At 44.9% G+C, this 21,378-nt stretch overlaps 1 protein-coding gene across 12 annotated transcripts in view; it reads right to left on the bottom strand.

The window, feature by feature from the left end:
* The window catches only part of ACACB (acetyl-CoA carboxylase beta), a 110,631-nt gene that overhangs the window by 55,629 nt on the left and 33,624 nt on the right, over positions 1–21,378 (bottom strand). For all 12 annotated transcript variants that reach the window (XM_081037464.1, XM_081037461.1, XM_081037468.1 and 9 more), the window contains 13 exons: positions 19,170–19,302; positions 17,320–17,458; positions 13,999–14,108; positions 13,701–13,782; positions 12,315–12,413; positions 11,201–11,310; positions 10,960–11,070; positions 6,406–6,615; positions 5,907–6,077; positions 3,875–4,036; positions 2,310–2,473; positions 310–460; positions 116–219 (listed from right to left, as the gene is read on the bottom strand). In XM_081037464.1, coding sequence (XP_080893590.1) covers positions 116–219; positions 310–460; positions 2,310–2,473; positions 3,875–4,036; positions 5,907–6,077; positions 6,406–6,615; positions 10,960–11,070; positions 11,201–11,310; positions 12,315–12,413; positions 13,701–13,782; positions 13,999–14,108; positions 17,320–17,458; positions 19,170–19,302 — 1,746 coding nt within the window. The remainder of the gene's footprint in view (positions 1–115; positions 220–309; positions 461–2,309; positions 2,474–3,874; positions 4,037–5,906; positions 6,078–6,405; positions 6,616–10,959; positions 11,071–11,200; positions 11,311–12,314; positions 12,414–13,700; positions 13,783–13,998; positions 14,109–17,319; positions 17,459–19,169; positions 19,303–21,378) is intronic.

Here is a 21,378-nt window from a genome sequence, read left to right on the forward strand (position 1 = left end):
GGCAAGCACGTAGGAGGGGCTCACGAATCACTTGGTGAGTGATTTGCTCCCAAGTAAAGCAGGTTCTGCCTTACTTGCCACTAAAAAGGGGGAAAGAGTTACCCTCGCGCCCTACCTTTCCAGCGAGTGTAAGAAATCCGTCATGCAGGTTCTGAACATTGCATCAGCCACGTTCAAGGCTCCGCACACCACCCCGAGCATGATATCGGGCTTCTCGGCCTAGGAAAGACTATGCACGTCAGTATTCCCGGGAAGCAAGCCCGCAGGGAGCCGGGGGTCTCCGCGATGCAGAGAGGAGATGCCCCCCACCTGCACTTTCTGGGCGATGAGGTGATCCAACCACCCAGTGTCGATGTCGTTGTTCTGGAAGTTCTCCGTCTCCAGCAGGTTGATGAGATATTCCACGGTGGTCCTGAAGTCGCCTCGGATGGACAGTTCCTTCAAAGCCACCACCATGTTGCTTGGGGGGAAACGCACACGGATTGTTTTTCAATTAATATGTGAGTCCCAGAGTTCCCTGCGGTTCCCAGAGAGCCAGAACAGCACAAAAGTTAAGAAAGCCCTGAGACAGACAGCCTGGGTCAATCTCAGCTCCGGCCCTTATTAGTCAAGTAATCCTGGGCCAGTGATTTAATGGCCTGGGCCTCAGTTTCCTCACCTGGAAAAATGGGGCAATGATGCCGCCTTCACACAGGTGCTTGAGGATTCCAATGAGCACATCCATCATAGGAAGCACCCAGACACTGATCAGTAAACGTCAGCTGCTATGAACGTGATTAATTACCGTGACTATGGTTCTAATGAACCACTTCCAGTCACTCTACCTCTCTCTCCTGCTGCATCTGTTCAAATCGCCGCGTCCCAGAGCTGGCGCCACCCTCGGGCTGTCCCCACAGCAGCTCTGCCCGGTGTGTATGGGACACATCAGCAGACAGCTAACACTGTTCCCCCACCCAGGGCTCAGTGGTCAGCAGCCCACGTGGACTTGGCTGGTAACCACCTCCCATTTCTCAGAGGGGCCTCCCCTGCCACCAAACAGAGCCTCCCAGACCAAAGGGCTGAAACCGCCACCCCCTCTGAAGTCACAGGGAGAGTGTTCTGGGGAAAATGCACCAGAGAAAGGAGAGGCATGAGAAGGCTTCTCTTCCTGGGAGAGAAGAGCTTCCACACCTGCATGCTGTCAGCACGTGTGGCAAGAACCACTCCATTTGGGGGATGAGAAAATGAAGATGCAGTGAGGTCAAGTTAGGGTGTCACTAGGCTACGGTGGTGGGACCCACTGACCCACTTGTCCCAGTCTGCTCAGGACTTTGCCAGTTTTAGCACTGAGAAATCCCATCATGCCGGGAAAACCTGGTCCCTTGAGCCCCCTACTGGATTCTGACATCAGTAAAAAAAAAAAAAAAAAGATGGAATTTTTTTCCTTTGAATCCTGTTGAAGTTTCAACCGGCCATTCATTCACAGCATGGGACAAGCCACAGGCCATTTCATTTGGAGTGGGCTGGACTGGCTGACCTCCCTCCCTCCCCCTATTAATTCATATTTGCTGAAATCCTCCCTAAGCTCCAAGAGTCTCCATATTTTACTGAGCATGATAAAAATTAATTATTCAAAGCTGGCAAAGAAAGCCAGCTTATCAAATTACCAAACTCAATTTAATTCATGGCTAAGTGCCCAGGGCCAGATAGATTTTAATGCTTTTGAAATGAAATGTCCACACTACCGTTGGGATTTTTCACATTAAAGGACAATTATTTACCCACACAAGAACGCTGAATTACAAAGTGAACTGGTTTTGAGCTTTCTGCACCCAGGTCAAGGCCGGAGAAAGCTTAAGATGTGTTTCAGAATTTAGGGCCCCTTTGTCAATGTGGGTTTCTCTAGGAACTCCTTATAAGATTTCGATTTAAAGGAGTTCCCCCACACATCCATCTTTCGTAAAAAAGTTTTAGTTCTCAGCACCTTTTAAACTTTTGGAATCATCTTGAACATTGTCTGTCTCTCTTTCAAGTTCAACCTAGAATAAGCTCAAGAGCAATGACCTTGGTGAGGTCATTTTACTTCATGGATCTCAAATACAGGAAGAGAGTAGACTTTGTGCTTGAACTTCAGTACTGAACATTTAAAACACAGTTTGCTCTGTGATTCACCTCCTTTGATCTCGTAACATGCTACCACATCTGCAGTCACAAGCTAGCTGTTGGTTTATTAAAGAAAGAAAGGGATGGAAAGAGGAGGGGAGGAGTGGAGGAAAGAAGCCGGGAAAGAGAAAGGGAGAAAGAAGAGAGGGAAGAAAGGAGATACTCACGAAATGGCCTCTTCCCGGTTCTCTCCCCAAGAGAAGCAGTGCCCGAACTGGGAATCAGCAAACTCATGTAAGCCACCACTAGCAGCCACGCTAAAATAACCCCACACATTCTTGCTGCTGCGGAAATTCAGTTCCTGGACTGTTCCGGAGCTCGGCTTAAACCCCTGGAGCCCAGAAAGAAAAAAGCAAAATGGAAGAAATCGTTACTCCAGATCTATTTTCATCAGAATTAAATCCTAGGAAAACCCAAGAATGCCTGCCACAACCGAAAGTTTAGCATGATGAATAAAACATTGATACCTCATTAGGGGTGCAGGTGAATCTGCGGGGGCACCCATGTACACACGCCAATGCATGTCACTTTTACTTAAAAAACAAAAACTAGTAATAATTATTCGCTCTACCTGATTAAAAAAGCTATTAAAATAACAACCAAGTTGGGCTGGGGGAAGGCACAATATGGATGAACAGTTATCACTGGTGGAGCTGAAGGTACATTCTGATTTTATACTCTTGACATTGTCGATAATCAAAAATTTAAATAAAATAGGACTGGATTCCCAATTCTGCATCATGAAAATCCCAGCAGATAAAGAAATCCAGTGTCAGCCGTGCTGATGCTAACACATCTAATTCCCTTTGGGATGAGGGGTGGCCTGCCCCACTTTGAGTGTAATTTTGGTAAGGAGTAGGGGCGAATGTGGACACTATCTCTGGGATTAGGGTTCTTGATGTGAGTGAGGGAGGCATTCGTTTGGCAGAAGTGCCTGGAGGCAAAAGAGTTCCAGGTGCCTGAGAACTCCATCACCAGGTCCTTCATCCTCCCAGACACCTGTAAACAAACCAACATCCTTCTGAAAAATTCCTGTTTCGCTTGTCCATTACCAGAGTTGGTTCTTTGCAGCCAAAGATCCCAAACGAATACAGCTGCCACAGCTTAAAATTCTTTAGTTAAAAGGGAGAGGGGGGAAGAAACTTCTCTTACCCCAAGTTTCTTGAATGTAATCATAAAACAATTAAGTTGTGGTAAATGATGGCGATCATGTGACAATCATTAGTAAGCATGTGAACTGTGACAGATGCCAGTTGGTTGGCTGGTTGTTTTTTTTAAGGAACAAGTAAGAACAAGTCACAGAGGGACACCTTACAAAGGGCCAGACTGCATTTATGGTGAAGCAAAAACCCAAGGACCCAAACTCTAAGCCTGGCTGCTCGTCCCACAGATAGATGTAGCCTTTAGAGTCCCCTGGCAGTGCTCAGCCACAGCGTCAGCAGGTCCCAGGTTTGAGGCAAGTTACCCCAACCTCTTGAACTGTAACGCAAGGTAGCAACGCCCAGTGGCAGTGTTGTTGTGTAAGTGAGCAATGAGACACAGGAAGGGATCTGCCCTGTGCCTGGCACACACAATGTGTCAATAAACTGTGATGGGTCCCTTCCTGCACCTCAGTTTCCTTGTCTGTAAACCGAGAAGCCTGGGGGGAATTTCGTCCAAGGTTAACATTAGGGATCTGCCCCACACCCGGAGATTGGAGATGGCAGAAATGCAGGGCTCCCCCATGACTTGCCTCATCTGGGTTTTCACTGGTGATTCTGGCTGCAATAACGTGGCCTCGGGCGAGGGGAGGGTTGGAAGGGAAATCAAAAGAAATGGGTGTCACCGCCCACGGTGACTCTCCATACAGAAGCCGGATATCTTTCAGCCGGTGCAGTGGCACGCCCATGGCGACCTGAAATCAAGAAATCCATTTATGTAATTTAAGAAGTGATAGCATGGTACGGTGTCAGATGGTTGCTGGCCTTATCGTGGTGATTCAACATTTAGGTATATAAATGTTTAATAACTACTGTGTACACCTGAAACTAACATGATATTGTATGTTGGCTAGATTTTAATAAAAATCTTTAAAAAAAAAAATATCCTTCCCATGACTGTCAGTCCCACGAGACCCCTGGCCACTAAACACCAAGCACAGTGCTAATTGCGATGGAGATAGAGGTACAGTGAACCATTTCAGATATACTGAAAGCCTAACGGGCATACAATACTCGTATACAGTGGCGGAAGACGCAAAGACAGGAAAGACAGAAGGCTTGACTCTGTCCCCACAGAGCAATTGTGTCACTAGGAAAAGCAGCAATATTCGTAAAACAGTATCACATAACAAGACAATAAAAGTTAAATAAAAGGTACAGACTTTAGTGCTATAAAAGGGGAGCAGAATGAAAGGTTTTGTGAAGGACGCAGGGAAAGCTGAGCTAAAATAATGACTAAAAACCAGGCAGTGACAGACACTTAGCCAAATGACCCAAGGTAACACACTGTGTCTTGTTATGTGATTCTGGAAGGACACAACAACACTTGTGGGATCTTTGGCCAAACGTTTAAAGAGACTCTAACCAGCAAGAAATGATCAGACAAATCCAAATTGAGAAACATTCTGCCTGAACGCTTCACCAAATGCCAACGTCAAAAATTAAAAAAATAAGACTGAGGAACGGTCCCAAATTAGAGGCGAAAGAGAAATGACAATGAAATGGAATACGTACGTGGCCCTGAATTGGATCCTGGATTTAAAAAAACAAACAAAAAACGGCTACAGATTTGGGACCTTATGGGGACAACTGGGAACATTTTAATGTGGGCGATAATATTAGACATGGGATGGTATCAGTGCTGTATTTCTCGAGTGCAGTAATTTTATTGTGGTACTGTAACAAAATGCCCTTGTTCTCAGGAGGTCCTCATACTGAAGTAATTAGAGGCAAAGTGGCATGACAGTTCAAGTCAAAACGTCTCAAAAGGTTGGACCGAAAAAAAGAAAATTAGACAAATACACTAGATGAAAGCAAATGTGGTGAGATGCTAACAACTGGTAGACCTAGGCACTGGGTATGGTGCTAACTTGTTTTATCCTTGTATCTTTTCTGAAATTTTTACAACTAAAAAAAAATTTTTAAAAATAGAACAACCATAAAAAACAATAAAAATTCTGGTGGATGACGGAAGGGAGGAGAAAGAAGACATTAATTAAAATTTTTAAAAAATTGAGCTCCAATTAATGCAAGAGTTCCTACCGTTAGGTCACAAGTTCTCGATGGGGGTGAAACTCCCTCCAAGGGGAGCAAATATTTAACTCTTGGGGGGAAAAAAATCTTATTCTTTGTATGTATAAAGCACAGCTGTATCTACTGTATCCAAAGAGATATATAGTATATCTATGATAGTAAAATGTTATGGGGGAGAAATTAGAGGGGGAAATGTCTAAAAAGGCTCCTCAGGGGAGCGATAATGAAAAAACGGTTGATAAATACTTCTCTGGTCTATGAATGGATATCAGGGATCCATGAATGCCCTGAAATTGAATAAAATGTATTTCACCAGGGAGAAGGCCCACAGCTTTGTCTAGTTTCTCAAAGGTGAAAAACCACGTCACGGAAGGTTCTTTGCCTGCATGGTTCTCAGTGCTACTCATGTATCACAACAGTCATTCCCCCAGAGACAGCCAGCCAAGAAGGGCAGAAAGGTATAATCTGAGTAGGACGGGGGACCCCACCCTGGGCAGAAGAACATCGAGGGCTTGGAGCCCGTTTCCTCACCTGAAGCTGAGCGGCCGGCAAGTTGACATCAGCAATCATTTCTGTGCAGGGGTGTTCCACCTGCAGACGGGGATTCAGCTCCAAAAAGTGGAAGCTGCCATCCTGGCTGTAGAGATATTCAACTGTCCCTGCACTCACGTAGCCCACGGTCTTGGCCAGGAGGACAGCACACTGCAAAGAAACGGAGAACAAGGCGTTCCCAGTGGCGTTCTTGGGTAGTTTTAATAGTGGCTTATTAGTTCCCCCATAAAATGAAGACTAAGGACTTGCTTTGTGTCACTTTCTTTGCGACCACATAGATCATGTTCAATAAACCCATGCCAGCCTGAAGTCATCTCCATGATGGAACCCCATCTCTCCTTGGGCACCCACCCCACTTCGGCAACATGGACCATAGCGAGTTCTTGCTGGCTCTGAGCGGACACAGCTACCCCTGCAGTTGCCACCCCCCCCCGCCCCCCCCGCCCCCCCCCCCCCCCCCCGGCTCTGCAGAGCCCACCTGCTCCATGAACTCGAACACAGATGGTGTAGCGATGGTGGCAGGTGCCTCCTCGATGATTTTCTGGTGCCGCCGCTGGATGGAGCAGTCTCGCCCAAACAGAGACACGGCGTTCCCATACTGGTCGGCGAGGATCTGGACCTCCAGGTGACGGGCGTGCTGGGCCAACTTCATGAGGAAGATGGGGGAGCCTGGGATCTCGCTCTGCACCTGGGGGGAGGGGGGAGGCAGAGCGACTGTCTCTTCCCTGCCTGGGGACCGGGGACCGCGTCTGGCCACAGGAAGTTCCCCGAAGAGAGAAACAATGGCAGTGATGTCCACGACCACGACCTTTTAGTTTTGTTTTACCTCTCTCCAAGACATTACATTCTTGTTGTTGTTTTAAATCCAACAGTGAAATTACGTGACACAGAACGTGAAATTTCCCCATACTCTCATCTCCTAAAGATAATGAATGTGCTGTGAAGAGTTGAGTACAAACTGGTTACGAGTTTAAGAGTTAACATTGTTGAAAAAGGTGGAGGGATGAAGAAGTACAAACTGGTGGTTACAAAATAGTCACGAGGATATAAAGTAAAGCAGAGGCAACATACTCAATAATGTTGCACTAACTATGTATAGTGCCAGGCGGACACCAGACTAATCGAGGGAGGGGGGAGATCACTTCATAAATTATATAAATGTCTCACCACTACGCCATACACCTGAAACTAATATAAAATTATATTGAATGTCAACTGTAACTGAAAACAATACATAAATAATTTTTAAAAACAGTTAACACAGTTAAGGGTTAACTGGTTAAGAGTTAATATGCTGTTAAGAGCTCGGTGTACGGTGTACAAACTGGTTTTCTGCTATACATTCCGTAACACGCACAAGAATGTTTCTTTAAACAAAAATAGAACCAAAGCGCATTTCTCTGTAGCTTTCTTTTCCTCCTGCCTAATGTACTTACTCAGCCAGTTCTCTACGGTGGAACCTACAGACTCCACCCTTTTAGTGGCTGAAAGGCACTATCGTACGGAGATGTCATCTAGAGATTCTTAAAGATAAGGAAGTGTTCACACAGAATGATTTCTAGGACAAATTTTTTTTTAAACCAGGTTGTAATAATATGTGGGATGACCCCACTAATGTGGAAAATATTAAAACCGAATTGCATGAATGTCTACATAAAAGATTATACAGTAAAAATGCTGGAGAGAAAGCCAACTGCTAACAGTGGTTACGTCTAAGAAGCGGGTAAGGGTTGGGAGGTGAGAGTGAAAAGAAAATTTTCCTTTTTTGTTCTTGTTACTGAAGTATTTGAATTTTCACAGTAAGAACATTTTTATATTACACTCAGGGAATTAAAAGGAAAAAAGCTCCTGGAAGGTCACGCATGTGTCAGGCAGGGTCTATGGGAACTCTGCATGTAAATCGTCACACAACATCATCAACAGGTTCTGTGACCTTAAGCAAAATGACACAAAATCAGTTTTACCACAGGCTAGTTTATAAGAACAAGAATTAAGTTCCTACAGCATCTCATTGTTATAACTTAATGAAACAACGTTGAAGGAAAAACCATGTTATTTAAGGACCTGCTATGCCTCCCCTCAATTTTACTGTGAATTAGAAACTGCTCTAAAAAGTCTATTTTTAAAAAAAAAAAAAAGAAAAAAGCTTTAAAACCCATACAAACCCTAAGTGCAAAGTGGGATCCAGGACAAACTGGCAAGATCTGAATCATGTCTGGAATCTACTTAATATAAACGTACTTTTACCCTTTTAATTGTGACAAACATGGCAGAGTTACGGAAGATGTTAATAATGAGAAAACTAGGTGATGGGGAGATGGGAATCTGTATTACTCTTGTAACTTTCGTGAAAATATAAATTCTTCCCAAATAATACTCCCCAAACCCATACACCCCAATGGAGACACATGGTAGTGAAACCACTACTTTCTATAACACTCACATATTGCCCACAGCTGTAAAATCGGTAAATCTTTTTAGAAAGCAATTTTCTGATGTGTATTCATTCTCTCACCATGGTCTTTACCCAAGAAAATCATTCAAAAGAATGAAAAAGAACCTAAGTATTAAATACCATATTATACTATAGCAGAGTTATTTGTAATACTGAAAATGGAAACAAGCTTAACGTTTACCAAAAACAAGAAACTTTGATCAATAAGATTACAGCTGTATAGCGAATATTGTACAATCAAAATAATTGTCAGGACTGGAACAACATGGTAAAAATCTTCATGATCTACAACTTAGAATTTTTTAACTGTACAACAAAATATTATGTAAACCAAATACAACTCTTTAAAATATATACATGAACAAGGTCTAGAAGAAAACCTAGAACTATTAAAATAGTTGGGTTAAGAATGAGACATTGGGCCTGTGGTGGTCGCACAGTAGCCTAACCGTTTTTCTCCTTCTGCCTTTCCCTAAGAAAGTAAGGATTGTGGAACTGTGCCTCTTTGGGATTAGAGTTTTATGACTCGTGTCTCTCTGCCTGATCACCAGAAAGAAGCATTCGCAGTCAAAGATGAGTAAGATTCCTTATGGAAGGAACAACTCAAGCCAGACGGACCCCGTTGAGACCCCTGATGAGCTGCTGTAAAATAAATGGAAAGGAGCCTTGTCTCCCTACCCCCTTGCTTGAGAAAAGCAGCTGCTGACTCTTGCTGCTCCCTCTCACCTAATTGTGAGAGAGGTCCATTAGAGTGATAAGATCTCGCCCTTACTGCTCAGCTCATGGAATGGCTCATCACGAGAGACTGTCAACCCCCCAGGAGGTGAATAGCACACCTTAGATATCATCGGACTATATGCTTCGGTTGCTGTGGGACATACAATTGGGCTCAAAAAGTATTTTTTAAATTTTGCAAGAGTTTCATAGGCAGGGCCTAAAGTCATGTGATTCCTTTGCTGGTAATCAATAAACACCCCAGTTGACCCTATTTGGTGCTCCAGTCTCTTGAGACTGCAAGTCCCTTTGTCCTCTGTGATTTAACTGTATCTGAGTCTCTGTCTCTTTGTTATAGTTTAACCCTCGCCGCCTCCCTCGTCTTCCCACGGCTTGTGTTGTGCAGGTCGCAACATGGGCCGGCCCGGTGGCTCAGGCAGTTAGAGCTCCATGCTCCTAACACCAAAGGCTGCCGGTTTGATTCCCACATGGGCCAGTGGGCTCTCAAGCACAAGGTTGCCGGTTCAACTCCTTGACTCCCACAAGGGATGGTGGGCTCCGCCCCCTGCAACTAGCAAGGGCAACTCAACCTAGAGCTGAGCTGTGCCCTCTACCCTAAGATTGAAAGGACAACAACTTGACTTGGAAAAAGTCCCAGAAGTACACACTGTTCCCCAATAAAGTGCTGTTCCCCTTCCCCAATAAAATCTTTAAAAAAAAAAAAGACAAAGTGTCAGCACCAATTTTTTTTAAAACACGGCCAGTAATTGGTATAATGTTTTAAAAGTGGAAAACCAGCTACAAATAAGTAAATATATGGGGCAGCCGGATGGCTCAGTTGGTTAGAGTGTGCACTCTTAACAACAAGCTTGCCGGTTCAATTCCTGCATGGGAGGGTGGGCTGTGCCCCCTGCAACTAAAGACTGAAAACGGTGACTGGACTTAGAGCTGAGCTGCGCCCTCCACAGCTAGATTGAAGGACGACTTGGAGCTGATGGGCCCTGGAGAAACACACTGTGCCCCAATATTCCCCAATAAAAAAATATTTTTTTAAAGTAAATATACAATTACAGTTGACCCTGGAACAACTCGGGGATTATGGGTACCAATGTCCTATGCACTTGAGAATCTGCCTATAACTTGTGACTCCCCCAAAACTTTACTAATAGCTTCCTGTTGACCAAGAGCCTTACTGATAACATAAACGGTCAATTAACACATATATGTGTATATTTTATGGTAGTAAAAGATAAAGTGGACTAGTATCTACACATATTTTACGCATCTGTGACATACTTTTTCTTAATTTTTTTTTTGATATTTTGATAGTTCTAGGTTATAGAGTTTGTCCATGAGTTTTTTCAAATTGTTGCAAATCTCCAAATTTTTCAAAACCTATTTATGGACGAGAAAAAAAAAAAATCCATGTATAAGTGAACCCACGCAGTTCAAACCCCTGTTGTTCAAAGAGTCAACTATTTAGTTCCTACAACGAAAAGGGATCATCCAGAAATGTTGAAAATACCAAGACCACCAACATTTACAAAATATCCCGCCTCTCAATAGACAAATATAGTCACAAACCGATATCCTGACCCTGTATTTCTGAAACCATTTATAGACATGCTGAGTCCTAGACTTGAACATCTAAGGCAACGGTACACCGATCAACACAAACCGCGGACTTCCGAGAGTGAAATGTACACATTTGCTTCAAAACACAGCACAGCAATATTCCAGCTCCCACAAATGTCCTCTCAATCGTGACAGAATCATGCTAATGGAAAGAATCTGGTGGCCAACAACTGCATAAAGACAATGCCCAAAGACATACAGAAAAAAAACGCAGCAAGAACAGCTCACTTGTCTGAAAAGGATTGGGAAATCCTCAGCACTCTCTGCTTTCCGGATTCCTTTCCCTCCACCGCCTTCAGAAGCTTTGATCATCAACGGAAAACCAATTTTTTCTGCCGCCTGGAAGGCAAAGGACAGACAGACCTCTTTAGAGGTTGGACAGTTTCCACCACTAACAAGACAGTGAGAAGTTTCCGGGGCCTTGGCACCCCCCCTCCTGACCCCTTCTCCCCCTCCGCTCTGCATTTACCTCTAAGCCCTCCTCTATATCCTTCACACAACCCTGGTTGTAAACGTCTTCCGGGACACTGATTCTTTTTCCATGCTGCAGGCTATCTTCTGCCCACTCCACCGTCAGACCTGGAAGAGTCACAAAGAAAAATAAATTCTCCAAGGAGGACAGAGACACACATAACACAGATACCACAGGGCTTGTCCTCACCAAAGCCACTCTAGACCTGGCCTCTGGACCAACAGAATACAGACATGTTCCTTTATCTTAATTAATTAATGGCTTTTAATTTTCTTAAGGACTGACTCCACCCTGAATGAGAAATCAACTTTAAGAAATTTAGACTGAGTCTACAAGAACCATAGTAACCTGAATCCAAAAATATCCCAGTTCTACCCCATGGAGTCATTTATGTAAGAATCATTCCTTTCTAATACCTTGGGAAGATATATTTTAAAAAAAAAACAATGCTTTTCATTCCAAGTTTAAAACTCAATCTCTAAAGGAAAAAAATCAAATTGAATAGGAAACTCCTGAGACTTTTTCTTGTTTAATTTTTAATATTACCTAGAAATTCTACTTTGAGGAATTTATCATAAGGAAATGATTAAAATATGCATAGAGATTAGCTTTAAGATGATTAAGACTCCATTCCTTCTAATGTTTTTTTAAATCAGAACCAAATAAACTAGAAACACCCTAAATGTAAAACTAGAGAGGACTGTTACTCGTGGTACATCTGTATGATACAATCCTATTCAGGCATTTCAAATGTTATAAAGTGTATTTATTGACATTGAAAGATTCATGAGAAAAAATAAGTCCCAGACTAGTAAATATAAGATCTCTGGTTTTTTAAAGGATGTGCTTAGAAGAAAGGCTGGAAAAGTAGATAGATACTTAAAATGCAACAAATGCTCAATACCAGGTTATAGGATTATGGATGAGTTCTATTTCTTTTTTGTACTTCCCATATTTTCTAAGTTATCTACAATGAAATTGTACCACTTGTTTAATAATTTAAAATTTGTAAGTGAAGGAGTGAAAAAAAAGCACATTCCTATCACCCCCTTGGCTCACATTAGCAAGACTGGGCCAAGGAGTCCCCCAAAGTGAAGCTTGGGTCCCTTACCGCTTCCACTCCAGGGCAGCGTGGGAATCTGCAGCGTCTGGGCCACGATGGTGGAGGCGATCTTATCTCCCAGGGCCCACATGGCCTCGCTGGGAGGGCCTGAGGGATCATGGACAAGGGGGAAGGCAGAATCGAGTCAGACACAAGACCCTCACAGCCGAGTGCCAACCAAGTGCACAGTAAATGTATTCAAGTCCTAGCTCTCAAGGATTTTAACATCAAGTCAGGGAAGGAAAAAATCTGTTAGTCTGTTACTTCATCAGTTAACTCTTAACACATGTGGATTGTAAACCTGGTCTGAGTTACACCCTAAGCTATGTGGCATACAGAAAATTCACTTTCGGGATAAAGCAAAAAGCTAAACGGAGGGGGCAAGCTAGCACTTCACAAAACTAGACCATGGGTGAACTAAGTTTTCCTATGATGAGCCAGATAGGAAATATTTTCAGCTTTGTGGGCCTGCTGGTCTCTGTCACAAATACTCAACTTTGCTAGCGTTGGGCAAACACAGACTTTGGCAATACATAAATGAGCAGGGGCCATGTGTCAATAAAACTTTATTTACAAAAGTAGGCAGCAGGCCACATTGGGCCTATGGACTATAGTTTGCCAGCTTGTGGGCTGGATCATCAAGCTCCAGAGGAGCTAAAACTAAAAAATAAGGAAGAGTCCCGTGTGACAGCCCATCAATGACCGTGGACAGAAAAAAGAGGTCAGAAAAATCAGCAGGCATGGGTCACCAGGTTGATCCTTGGAATATCAGGTGTTGTCTGCACTGAGCTATTTCATACACAAGTCTGTGTCGTGGACCCAGAGGTAAGGATTTATTATGGATGGTAAATGATTCCCCTAAAGTTTAGGGCCTAAACCATGCAACGATGTCAGATAATATAACTGCACAAAGTATACAAATGTAAGTTCAAATCCCAAAACAAACCGGTATCATAGATAATAAGTATCATTTTACCTAATAAGTAGGAGAAATGAAGGGCTCTGGTCTCAAGTGGTTAAGGCATTCCAAAGGCCTAAGAACAGCCCAAGGAAAACTGTGACCTTATCAGAAATGTGAGCTGCAAACCTAGCAATAAATCTGAACTTGGCTGGTACCTCAGTACCAACAGGAACGCAAGCAGAGCTCTGCTTGCCCCAGCATCATTCCGTTGTGGTAACCATGGTAACAGCTCCCATTTCCCCAGGCTGGACAACCTACCCAGGAGCCCTCCCACCCCTGGTCTCGCTTGCTCCTAACGATGAAATTGTGAGGTGGGAATATCAAACTGACTCCCACCTTACTGGGATACACCAGAAAGAGAATCTGACCCAGCGGTCAGCTGAGTGTCCTATCAACGCCCCAATTCCCATGAATCTGACGGAGACAGACTCTACCTAAGAAAGCAATGTCGTGCTTGCACAGCAGCTCCGGAAGTTTGGGGTTTTCGGAAGCATGGCCCCAGCCAGCCCACACCGCCTGCAAACACAGAGAGGCATGAACAAAGATTTTTCTTTAAGAACCTGCCTCCCATCACACACTAAAAACTCTTTCTTTGCCGGGTCATATCAGCCCTGGATTTTGGGGTCTCGTAGGACCCAGCTCCTCTGACCCTTCTGAACTATGGAATCAAGCTGCTCCACAGCTCAGGGCATCACCCGTCGTGGGCAGACTGGGGCGCCCCAACCAACTTACCTGCACGGGGATTCTCTTGGCAATGTCCACGATCAGCTCCACATTGGCATAATTGTTATTGTTGGGCCCTCCTGGCACAGGGACATACTGATCTGCTATCTTGATGTATTCTGGAGTTAAATGGGAGAGGAAAGAACAGCAGAGAAATTAAGATCAACTGCAGGAAATCTGCGAGACACAACTGTATATGGCCATTGAAAAGTTAACCGTGACAATTCCTGGGCAACAATGGACAAAGATGTGTGATAATTAGAAGAAAACTCTGAGTATGATTTTAATTACGTAAAAATATATGTGTGTCTGGATCAGGCCTGGAAGGGAACAAACAAAAAAGAAGGAAGCAAGCGATCAGGATAGAGGGATTAGAAGTGGGTATTTTTATTCCTGTTTAAAGTTTATCTTAATATTGTTTTGCCATTGAACAATTCAATGTTTGGTTTTCATCAGGGTAAAAAAAGCATAACATAAAGTTTACCATCTTACTCATTTATTGAGTGTACAGTTCAGCAGTGATAAGCATATTCACACTATTGTGAAACCGATCTCCAGAACGTTTTCATCTCACAAAACTGAAACTCTGTACCCATCAAACAACTCCCGGTTTCCCCCTCCCCTGCCCCTGGCAGCCACCATTCTTTCTGTCTCTGTGCTTTTGACCACTCTCTGGACCTCATCTAGATGGAATCAGACAGTATCTGTCTTTTTGTGACTGGTTGATTTTCACTTAGCATAATGTCCTAAAGCATGTGACAGCAATTCCTTCCTTTTTAAAGCTGAATATTAGACAATGTTTTGACTTTAAAATATTCATGCTCTTTAAGTCAAAAATTCCACTTGGAGAAATATGTCGTAAAACACAAAAGAATCACTGGGGACAGGGTCCTCTCTTCCACCTCCGCCCAGCACCGCGAGCCCTCCCCCGCAGCCCACACAGCCCCACCTGTCACTCCCTTAGCTGCTCAGCCTGCACTTCTGTAAGGGCCAAGACCACGCAGTGCAGCTGCATGGCTGAGGGGATATCCCTCTACTCCCCCAGGCCTAACTGTCCACATCTGTGTAAACAGCCCTGATCTGCCCACGCCCACCTGGGCCTCCCCCGTGACCCACCCAGGGGCTGGCTCATCCCCTGCATTCCTTCAAGCCTGGGACCATGGTCGCCTGCCGGTGCCACTACATGGTCTGGCGCTGGCAACGAGCCCAATAAATGCATGTTGATGAATAATAATAATGATTACAAACAACAACAACACACACACACAAAACACCGGGGAGGTCCCAGGGATTATAAAGTGAGAAGTCAGATAAGTACCCTCTCCTCCCAGAGTTTTACTCTCATGTTGGAGAAGATAAACAAGAAAACGAACATAACTACGGACTGTGGTCAGTGTCGGAGCTCCCTGAGACAGACACACAGGAGGACGGTAAGAACTGAATGTTGGGGCATGGAGGGGTGCAGGCCTGCTATGCGAAGAGCTTCAGGGAAAGGCACTGTCAGCAGAAGGTCCAGCACATCCCAAGACTCTGACACAGGAAATAGGAAAGCCAGCCCGGGAACCAATGAGGCTAGTGTAGCTGGGACCCAGGGATGGAGGGCAAAAGGCACGAATCGGGCCAGGAGGCCAGCAGCGCCTACCCATGTGGGGCCTTAACTGGCCTGAGTGAGGATCTGAAATTTTGGTCTGAGCATGATGGCAAATCCATAGGATAAAGTGGTGGCCTCTCAGGCAGCCCTGGGTTCCAATCCTGCCTGTGCCATGTCAAAAAAACAATAATAAATGGAGCCAGAGCTGCCATGCCAGAGGAACTGCCTTGCACATCTGACGGAATGTTAACACAGGGCAAAATAACTTTTGGACCCTGCCTAGGACAACATTTTGTCCCAAAAAAACTGTTTGCAAAGACAACAAGAAAGCTGTTATTTTGACTACTGGACTGAAAATTAATAACAGCTGTTTGGAATTAACATCACTATGTTGTTATCTGCACCAATAGAAATGCCTTCCCGGTTGGAGCTCCGTACTCCTAACTCCGAAGGGCGCCAGTTCAATTCCCACATGGGCCAGTGGGCTCTCAACCACAAGGTTGCCAGTTCGATTCCTCAACTCCCGCAAGGGATGGTGGGCAGCGCCCCCTGCAACTAAGATTGAACACGGCACCTTGAGCTGAGCTGCCGCTGAGCTCCTGGATGGCTCAGTTGTTTGAAGCACATCCTCTCAACCACAAGTTTGTGGGTTCGACTCCCGCAAGGGATGGTGGGCTGCGCCCCCTGCAACTGCAACGGCAACTGGACCTGGAGCTGAGCTGCGCCCTCCACAACTAAGACTGAAAGGACAACAACTTGACTTGAAAAAAAGGCCTGGAAGAACACACTGTTCCCCAATAAAGTCCTGTTCCCTTTCCCCAATAAAATCTTCAAAAAAAAAAAAGAACTGCCTTACTTCTATTGATGTAATTGTTCCCTTCCCTTCCCACTGCATTTGTCTCCTAATCGGAACACTAGTTGGGTTTCTGCCCAAATCAGTGCATCTGGAATAGCTATTCTCATTGATCTCAAACAAATGCTTTTTGACTCTCGCTTTGAAAGGCCTTTTTATTTTTAAGATAATAGTCACATGCCATTTGTACGACCCTGGGCAAGTGATTTATGTCCTTGTGCCTCAACTGTCTCATCTGTAAAATGGGGTTAATAATGAAACCTGTCCTCACTGTTTGTTGTGAGTTAAAAAGAGGTTGCATCCATGTAGGGCAGAGCCCAAGGCCTGTGTCCAAGGAGGTCAGGTTCAGGGGATGGGGCCAAGGCTGCTGGGGCTGGGAACAGCACTGAAGCCACTGAATCATTTAAGGAGGAGATGATGGGACCTGAGCTGTGTTTTTAAAAGATCAGTTTGGCTGCTATGTGGAGAAGGGTCTGTAAAGGGATAAGACTGTTCAGGGGGAAAAGCAAATCGTCCTATACTTTTTGTACAGAATGGAGGCTAATAGAGAGATAAGTGAATAGATAATTCATGATTGAAGACAATGAATGATTGAAATACAGTACATACATATGCAACAAAAAACATCCATCTGTGGTAACATGGACATTTCTCAAAGATGGGAGTTCCGCTTTGCACGTTAACCATTTGCATTTTTATAAGGCACATGGGTCACTCCTGTTATTAGCAGATATTTTAATTAAATAAAGAATAAATGCAGGCTCATGAGAGGTACCCTGGGTCTCTGCTTGGGGTTCAGAATGAACTTGCCTAAGTGGGGTGGAAGCGGTGAGGGCAAGTAAGGATGGGGCACGTTGGGGGTAGGGGGCAGTGAAGGCCCACATACCTGCATTGGCCTTGAGGTCCTCCGGGGTCACCATGACTACAAACCGGATGGCCCGCTCATTTCGAAACATCTCGTAGGCCCACCTGCGGATGGAGCGCATGCACTTCACGGCAGCAATGCCATTGTTGGCAATGAGCACCTGGATGGGAAAAAGGAGGAAGGGACCAGCGCTGCTCATCTACCTGTGCTGGAGGCTGCACACCTCCCAGAGTCCGTCTCACGGCTGCAGAGCCTCCTGCAGTACCTGGACCATGTCATTCTTCTTTGTATTTCTATAGCACACAGCCCAGCACAGAACAGGTGCTAAAAGTCTTCCAGCTGCATGGATGCAGGGATGGACAGACGGACGGATGGATGGACAGACGGAGGGATGGATGGACAGACGGATGGACGGACAGATGGACGGATGGATGGATAAGTGGATGAGCGGGTGGGTGGATGGATGGATGGACAGACAGATAGGCAGATGATGGATGGACGGATGGACGGATGAATGGGTAAATGAATGAGTGGTTAGGTGGGTGGGTGGATGGATGGATGGATGGATAGATGGATGGACGAACGGACAGACAGATGCATGGATGGACAGACGGACAGACGGATGGATAGATGGATTAGCGGAGTGGTGGGTGCATGGATGGATAGATGGACGGATGGATGGACGGACAGACAGGTGGATGGATGGATAGATAAATGATGGATAGATGGATGGATGGATGGATAAATGAATGATTTTCAATTCCTTTTTCATGGAATTGATAAAGGAATGGCACCATCATGGTCACTTAACATTTTTTGAGTGTTTAGTATATACTAAGCTACAATACAATGTATTTTACCAGCATATTTCATTTCATCCTCATAACAGTCCTTTGTTTCAAAAGAAGTTTTAGTATTATCCCTACTTGGGGTTAAAGACATTAAAACTCAAGGAATTAAGGCACTTGCCCAAGGTGGCACAGCTGGTAAAACTTGGGTCTGCCCTGTGCTCTGAATGGCCCACCATGGCTGCCTCTGCATCCTAAGGTTAAAGGTCCCAGGTTTAGTCAAGAGGAAAGGCAGTGACGCTGACTGTCCTCAGCAAGAGAGAGCAACAGAAGGGGTCCTCGTTTCAGTCGTCGTTTGTATCATGGACTTGCTGTGTGGCATTAGGCAATTCCCTTCCCTCTCTGGCTTCAGCCCCACATAAGGAGCTCAGACTGGCCAACCACTGACTTGGTTAGGCACCTGGCTTCAAAGCTCTGGCTCACAGCAAGGCCATGATTTTAAGGCCCTTACACAGCTGACGAACCTTCACAACAGCCCTGAAAGCCAAATCTCATTAGAGATTTGGGATGTGACTGTCTCTTCTTCACAGAAGGGGAAACTGAGCCTAGATGTGATATCCCACGAGGGGCCACAGCTGACAGACCCCAAAGCTCCTGGCTTAGGTTCAGCATTCTTTCTCTCCTTTCAAAAATGGCAAGTTTTAGCTGTCTCATTACTGTCATTCTCGTACATGGATCTTCTCTCCTCTAAGGAGTTGCAAACCGTGACAGGGCAGGGCTGGGTTTTATGCTTCCCTCCTAATAACCACGGAAATAACCCCTTGCACTAAAGTACTTCAGGGTCCTTCGGGGAGCTTCCTGATCTTGCTCAGAGGCCTCAGTCTCCTCCTCTGTGAAATGGGGTCATGCACCTGCTGCTTCAGGCTGTTCATCAGGGTGAAAAGCTCATGAAGTCCAGCACCCAGCACTTAGCAAGAGAGGAGGGATGGCCCTCGCCCCCTCTCTGCAGTGTGAGGACCCAGCCTGCGGCTGGTTCTCCCACCCCATCTGGCCCCACCCAGAGTGCCAGGACCCCAACTGTACCTTCTCAATGACTCGATCCCCCCCAAAGCGCGTGACAAACTCGGCTGGGGAAGCCACGGTGAAGTCTCTGTGCAGATCCATCTTCTTCTGTTCTCGGCCTCTCTTCACCAGGTGGAGTCCTGACATACTGGGCCTGCAGGGGGAACAGCACAAACATGCATGAGCCAGGAAGCCTGTGACGCTCAGGGAGGGAGTGGGGCACCTGGCACCTATAAAAGCCACAGAGAAGTGGAAGCCCATCAGACCCCTGTTGTTTCACAGTCCCTGCCCAGGGACCTTGAATCATTTCTTTCACAAGGGGACTCAAGAGGCTAGCGCACAAATAAACCAGGATAAATCCCGACCCTCTCCCCACAAGCTGTATATTCAGATTGGTAATCTTCAAGTTTTACTTTATGTGCCCATAATGTAGAAACTCAAATAATACCAAAAAGCTTACAACAGGTGGAAGGGTATGACCAGGGAGGAAGTCACACATTCCAATATTTCGGACACGTTAAACAGTATAGACCACTTTCATGCACTTTTCTGTATGCGTATATCAAAAAATTTTTAAAAAACAAAAACAAAACAAAATATATGTTAATACTTTTTAAGAAAAAAAAAAGAGGATTTTGCCCCACCCCCTCCGGAACCCGACACCAGAGGAAATCACTCTGTGGCATTTACACATCTCCACGTTCTGAACAATGTGTGTGTACTATCTTGTGAGTCATCCATTTGAGAGCCCATCTGTGGAGCTTCCTGTCTTGAGAAATGAGGAAGGAATGCTCATCCTCGGCCATCCCATCCACTTCCCTTCTCCCAACCTCTCAATACGGGTACATTGTAATCTGCTGGACTCACTATTCAGTATTTTGAGTCCAGGATCATTATTCACAGGTGAGGGCTGAGTAAGACCAGATTTTCCTTTCTTTCTTTTTGTTTTTTCTTTCCTGGAGTCAATGGGTTTTCCTTTGCATGTGTTGCTAATTCATCTCATTCCTTCTCATAGCCTCCTGGGACACATAAGATAAGCCATCGTCTCCATTATTTTTTTCCATTGGTGACATCCCTCCCGGAAGCCTCTACTCTCCTTTCATCTAGACTAGCTGTTCTCCAGACCCCCCACACAACTGTGATTCCAGACATCCCTTTGCTGACATCCTTAAGTTCCCTTTGCCTTTCTTGGGGCTTGATCCCTAATTTGGGGGATCAAACGGCTCCCTCTTTTTTGGAGGACTCCATTGTTTTGCTAGGGCATATCCTCCAGTAGTTGTAACCAGTTAAAAGGATGGTACAAAGGCAGGGCACATGACGATGATGTCTTCGACATGCCTGTCCTGCTCCTAGCTGCACTGGGCTCCCTCATCACTGTCACCCTAGGGTTTCCCTTTGAGTCTATGTTGGAACTCTGTTTCCTGTCTCCCATGTGTTGCTCTTCTTTGATCGACTCTTTTGTATCAGTAGGAAGACATCTGTCATTGGCTTTCTAAGAAAAGGTATTCGGGAGCGGGTGGTTAAATGTTTTACAGCCATGCATCTTCTAGAACTGTCCTTCTGCCCTCACATTTAACCCTATCATTTGGCTGTGTACGGAATTCTAAAAGGGAAAACCTTCTCCTTCCGGGTTTTGGAAACCTGGTGCCATTGTGTTGTGGTTTCCAACGATGCTAGAACCAGAGCCATTCTGACCCTTGACCCTTTGTGTGTGATCTGTTTTTTCACATCCAGAAACTTACAAAACCTTCTGTGTCCTGCATTCACAATTTAACAGGGATATGCTCGGGTATGTGTCTGTTTCCATCAGTGAGGCTGGGGATCTGTTGGAGTCCTTCAATGTGAAAACTCACATCGGAGAATTTGTCTTCAAATATTTCTTTGGTGATTTCCCTGCTTCCTTCTTTTTTCTATTCTTCCCAGAAGTCCTATTATTTGGATGTTGAAATTCATGGGCTGGCCCACCAGCTTATGTATTTTCCCCCTCTCCCATTTTCTATCCCTTTTACTTTCTGGGTGATTCCTTCACCCTTCTCTTCTAACTTCATTAAGTGGGGTTTTCCTTCTCTGCTATCATGCTTTTATCATCTACATGTCTGGTTTTGGTCTGCAAATGTTCCTTTTGATGTATCCTGTTCCTATGTGTGTAAATCCTTGCCAACCTTGAGGAGAGTGTTAATGATAGCTTTTTTTTTTAAGATTTTATAAGGGAAGGGGAACAGGACTTTAT

This window comes from Rhinolophus hipposideros (assembly GCF_964194185.1).
Source record: "Rhinolophus hipposideros genome assembly, chromosome: 24".
NCBI classification, from domain to species: domain Eukaryota; kingdom Metazoa; phylum Chordata; class Mammalia; order Chiroptera; family Rhinolophidae; genus Rhinolophus; species Rhinolophus hipposideros.